The sequence below is a fragment of the Galeopterus variegatus genome, unplaced genomic scaffold (genome assembly GCF_000696425.1).
Source record: "Galeopterus variegatus unplaced genomic scaffold, G_variegatus-3.0.2 Scaffold1973, whole genome shotgun sequence".
NCBI lineage: Eukaryota > Metazoa > Chordata > Mammalia > Dermoptera > Cynocephalidae > Galeopterus > Galeopterus variegatus.
In genome coordinates, this window is record NW_007728084.1 from 212,239 (window position 1) to 218,238 (window position 6,000).

General features: G+C 39.7%; 1 protein-coding gene across 2 annotated transcripts in view; it reads right to left on the bottom strand.

Annotated features, from left to right (window-relative positions):
* DGUOK (deoxyguanosine kinase) overlaps window positions 1–6,000 on the bottom strand; it is a 35,934-nt gene that overhangs the window by 7,879 nt on the left and 22,055 nt on the right. For both annotated transcript variants that reach the window (XM_008579884.1, XM_008579883.1), the window contains exon 3: window positions 3,067–3,254. In XM_008579884.1, coding sequence (XP_008578106.1) covers window positions 3,067–3,254 — 188 coding nt within the window. The remainder of the gene's footprint in view (window positions 1–3,066; window positions 3,255–6,000) is intronic.

A 6,000-nucleotide genomic window follows, 5' to 3' on the forward strand; every position in this document is an offset into this window, starting at 1 on the left:
CTGAATTCTTAACCTGTATCTCCCTCCCTGCTCAACACTAAGATGGAAAATAGCATCTAGATTTAGAGGCTGAAATCACAGCTTTCCAGATGGATTCACTCACTGGGAGAAAAGAGACATTAGAAGAGAATATAACTGGTCTCTAACAATTTTCCCTGCTAGAAATCAGTTAGAACATATAGCAAATGGTATATGTAAACTGTAACTTTTGAGATTTCCTTATTATTACAGCAAGGCCTAAAACAAATAAACAAAAAAAAAACCAAGTGAATCTAGTATAAAGCGACCCACTACATTTCATTTAAGGACCGAGAGCTTCTGAGTCTCCAGGCTGCTGAGCCATCCTTTTGTCTAATTAAGGAGAAGAGAAAAAAACTGTACTTATGTGATGTCATCATGGAACAGGAAATATATTTCCTGCTAACTTCAGTATTACCAAGAAAGCAGACCCTGCTCCAAAGTACATATGAGATCTTGTTTGTTACATATGAGATCTTGTTTGCTTGCTTCCTCTGCTGGTGAGCTTCTAATTCAGATAAGCTAACTTCAGTATTACCAAGAAAGCAGACCCTGCTCCAAAGTACATATGAGATCTTGTTTGCTTGCTTCCTCTGCTGGTGAGCTTCTAATTCAGATATAAGAAAGCTAAAACTAAAAATCAAACTAGCTTTGCCCTTTGCTTACTTCCACAACTAAAGGAGCATCTGGTAAATAGGAAATCATAGTTAAACAGAAACCATTGCTTCAGAAGGGTCAATTCTGCTTTGAAACCTCAGACATCCTGACACAAAACACAATTTACATCCTAAACAATGGACTCCAGTTTCTAAGGCAACGTTCAGCAACAGGCCACTTCTAGGAAAATGAAATTCAGAATCATTCTGTACAAATGGCTCAGGGAAGTGCAGGCTGCAAGGCTGTGAGTGTCACCATTAAGAGAATAGATTCCAGGGTAACTTCCAGCATCTTATTCTGGCTGCAATATGCACTAGCTATGTCACCTTGGGCAAGACTCTCAGCCCGTTGTTGTGATGACTGTATGTAATACTCACAAAGTGCTTGGAAGAGTGACTGGCACATAGTATTCAAGATACCTCAGTTATTATTATAACTGCTTTTTGCTAGGCTATGAAGAAGCTAATTTAGAAACTACAAAAGTAAAGTTCCCAGTCTGGAATGGTTTCGCTATAGTCCAGCTGAAGGCAACAAAGAAAATGGCGACTTTTGTAACTCAAGTTCTGAAAAATGTTTTCAGCTTCTTCACAGATAACTAGTAGATAGAATTAAGATCTTATAAAAAGAAATAAAAAATCCGTTAGTAAGTCCTACAAATGGGGCCCTTGCTTCTCTTGAGGATGAGCACTCCCTTTATTTCTCCAAAGCTGGTGGTGACAGGGCAAGAGGGGGTAGAAGGGTGCAGTGCTAAGGGCTAAGGGGGAGGGAACCACTGCAGACTGAATGCAGGAGCTGCAGGGAGGAACAGGGCTTAAGGGCCTAGGACTCAGGGCCTCTGCTCTAAAATCACATGCTAGTGTTTCCTTTAACTCCAACAGAAAAGACTTAGATTTCTTTCTCCCTGTAACCCATTCCCCCAAATAACCCATGATCCTCCTCTGGAACACACATCACCTGTGAGCATGTGTTCAGTCCCTGTTAGACTACCATCCATATGAAGGCAGGGACTGGGTCTGCCTTATTTAATGCTGTAGCCCCGGGGCTACAGTCCTGGTGCCTGAATTCAGGAGGCATTAATTATTAATTATTTATTAATCTGTGATTAGTGAACACATAAATGAATTTTTAAAAGAATAGAAAGGATCTGACTTACCCTCAGGATTAGAATTTGTAATTAGTTATCCTTTCTGTCTCAAAAATGCCCCCTCTGAAGAAAACACCAACAATGTTGTAGCTGTCCACAGTGTAATCAATTCTTATTTCTTCCTTCATAAATAAATGTTAAGATCCATGAAACTTCTTAACAAAGCATTTCTAATTAACAAAGTATTTCTACTTTTCTGTTTTCCTCTGAGGGGTCTCACATGCCTACCTCACTAAGGGGCTAGAAATCAAAAGACCAACTGTGAATGTTTCCAAGCACCACAGATGGTTATATGTAATTCAACTTCCTAGTCCGAGAGGCATGGCTTGGAAGAAGAGAGGAAATCAGGCTGTCATGTACCCAACAACTGAAAAAGAACTAAAACCCACAGCCCAACCATTTGTAACTCACATGTTTAGCTTTTATAAAGAGAATCTGGCAATATTTATTTTACATATATTGACATAGGAACTGGATGTCCACTACAGACTCTGGCCAGCAATAAGCCCTTCACATGAGAAGGGGTCAAAAAAGGCTAAATCCAAGACAGAAGCCAATTTCACATATGTGCTATTTCTGCCTAAACATACTTTCTTGAAGAATGAAAAAGGATGACTCCATCTCTTGTGTTGTTTTAGGAACACAAACTTTAATTCTGATTTTTTCTTAAAGCTTATAACCAACCGCTGATTTATTTGGTTTCCTAGAACATACACTGCTACATAAGTGTATATTCTGTGCCTTTTAGCATGTAAAGGTTATACTAGATAGCTACCCACCTGCCTCTACGCCAGAAAATAAGAAAACCTAAGATAATCAGTGACGATGTGGGAAATTTAATGCATTCAGTTTATGAAAAACACAATTTTCTTCCTTGACATATGATAACTCAGTAGAATTACAACTCTGGAAAAACATGCATAATATTGTCTTTAAAAAAAGATAATTTTGGGGCCGGCCCAGTGGCGCACTGGAGAGTGCGCCGCTTGGGAGTGCGGCGGCGCTCCCGCCGAGGGTTCGGATCCCACGTGGAGACCGGTTCCCACTCACTGGCTGAGCGCGGTGCGGGCGCAACACCAAGGGTTGCGATCCCGTTACCAGTCAGTAAAAAAGACAAAAAAAGGAAAAAAAAAAAAAGATAATTTTTCAAAGTACAATTTTCAATGACTAGAGCAGTGCATGCAAGAACAGCAAACACACAAAACTGAGCCTGGGGTCTGCGACTGGCAGAGGGCTTAGCATCGTACCTGTCACTGTACACAGACCTCTCAAAGATCTGTACAGGCTTCTCAGCCTTCAAGAGCTTCTCAGTGAAGGGCTCCAGCTGTACTTTCAAGCGACTCATAAAGGAAAATGTCTGGAATGTGTAGGACCATCGTGCTGGCTCCTGGTACATCATATCCAGCAAGTTTCCAAGACTTTGGGTAGTGCAGGCCTGGAGGGAGATTACAAAAGAAGAGAATTCCATAGAAGGCATACTTACTTCATGGTGTACACCCCTGCCCTCTCACAAGCAGGATTAATGATCATTGAGAGAAAGAATTACAAGTTTCCTTCCACTAAAAAAATACAATCAGATCTCTCACCTTAGTTGTAGCTACATAATCAGGGAAGACATTTTCCTACCTTATCAGACAAGAATCTGATAGAAGGAGATGATATGCCACCTTTAATATAACAGAAAAGAGCTGAGAAAGAACTATACGTAAAATTAACACATTCACTGATTGATGGATTTGTGGAATCTGTCTGGGGAGGAGTTACCAATCAAGAACAATTTAAAATTCTACATTGTCAAATCTTTCCACTATAATGCTGTGTTGCCTCTCTTTTGAGCTTCCTCTGTGGCCATGTGTTTATAAAACTTCAAGGCAGACAAGAAAGCAACTGCTTAATGGGAAAATCAACAACCAACCAACGAACTAAATAGAATTCTACATCTTTCACAGAAGGGCTACAATTTGTTCAAACAAAGAAGCTAAAACAAAACCTTCCTCCTCCATTCTTAAGACTCTATAAAAGCAACTTGAAGAGATTCACTTACATGGCATGTGCAGGTGAGTACACGTGTGGGATTCTCAGGAGCCCTGGATTCTTTTCTTGGCTTATTACTGACTCAATGCAAAAGTGAGTTTTGCACAAAACACTTTTAATCTGCATTTATTCACTCAATCACCATTAATTGAAGGCCTACGTGGATAAGACACTACACGGGCTAGGTGCTGTAAGAGGTACAGAAAAAGGAACTAACATTTATTTCAATGTTCCCTGTGCTATGTTATCTCCTTTAATCTCCACACAACAGCTTCATGAGGTAGGTGCTGTTGTTATGCCCATTTTCCAGAGGGGAAAATCTACTCAGAGGTTAAATAACTTACTTGTCCAAGATCTCATGGTGATTAAGTGTTGAATAGGAACTCAAACCCGGCTTCCTCTAACCTCTTCATTCAAAATCTCTCCATATAATGGTTAACAAGACATCGTTCCTTAACTCAAAGAGCTCACAATGCAAAAGGGAAGAGGGTGACGAGCATATAAAAAGCTAGAATATAAGGTAGAACATGTGATGAAGAGACAATCACGTGATGAAGGGACAATCATGTATGATGGAGGGAATCTCAGGAAATTTCTGGAAAAAAGGGGAATTAAGCTGGCAAGTAAATAATGCATGGAATTTCCACAGATGGAAATGGGGATTAAGAAGACAGCACTTAAGGTGGAGACAAAGATACAGGAGGGGAAAAAAGATTAGACGACAAATAGTCCAAGTTGGCAAAATAGCACACTTAGATTCTAAAGAAGGGTTCCAGCCCTTTGAAAGGCTTCAGTGGGAGCAATGCATGTAGAGCAGAGTGGACCTTTAGAAAACCATTTAACTCAGAGGTGTGTTTCGGATTTCCCTCTTTCCAATCCCCTGACCCACAAACACACATACTAGCCTCACAAATGGCCCCTGACTAAGAGCAGGGGGACAAATTTGAATCTCCTCAGGTCTTAGGTGGTATCACTAGAGACCGCGGGGGAGCGGCACAGTTCAGAGACTGCATGATGGAGTGGGGCACTGTGCTGGCAGATGCAGTAGGTTGACTGGGAGGGGGCTATTGCACCAGCAGGCTTTGGGCTACCAAAGGGAGACTGTTCCGGAATAAAAACTGTACAGGGACCCATACAAATTCTGAAAGAACCCATCTCAGCTACATAACAAATACAAACATCCCTCTAAATGCATAAACAAATAGAGGGTCAATAATTGGATATAAAAATATTCAGCAATCCAAAAAGACCAATCTGTGCGTTCAGACAGAGCTGTTGCCAGAAATAGGAAAAAACAGAAAAATTTCAATGAAACCCAAAATATTGCCTCATTGATAAAACAAGAATAGGCTGTCATGAAAAAGGAGCAATATTAAAAGAATAACATTCTTAGAGATGAAAAATGCAATTGCTGAAGTAAAACACCCAATAAAACAGTAACTAGCTGTATACTGTGGTACACCTAATTAGTGAATTAGAAGATCCATATAGATTATCAGCATAAAAGATTCTCCCTAAATTGAGAGGAAAAAACGAGCAGAAAATTATGAAAAAAAAAACCAAAACCGAAAAGACATGCAGGCTAAAAGGAGATCCAATATATGTTGTAATGTAGTGGTGGGGTATTTTTTGCTTTTTCTTTCTTTCCTCTAGAAAGATACATTAAGATGTAATGTCACTTGTGTACCACCTCACAGCCATTAATGAAATTTATGTCAAACAACTTTCCAAACAGGCCAAAATGATCTCCTGCAACTTCAAAGTACCCCTAGCTCAGACAAAACTACCTAATCAAGGAAACAATTTTCCTTCTCAAGAGACAACAGTCCAGAGAGGTGAAATGCCACCCCCAACAGAAAACAAGATAAGTACAGAAAGCCCCCTACTCATAAGGTGTGTGTTTCTCTCATCACTAAAAATCACTGTCTAATAGAAATATATGCTATCTCTAGGCATTTTGAAACAAAAACATGGTACAACTAGGAGTTCTACTCAGAGGGAACTGATCAGATGAAAAAGAAGCTAAAATGAAGGAAAAAATTAGTTTCTGAGACATGAAACTTTCCACCAGAGAAATTCACCAAATAACAGAAAAGATTTTATATACACTTATATATACAGCAATTCACACACACACACATATATAT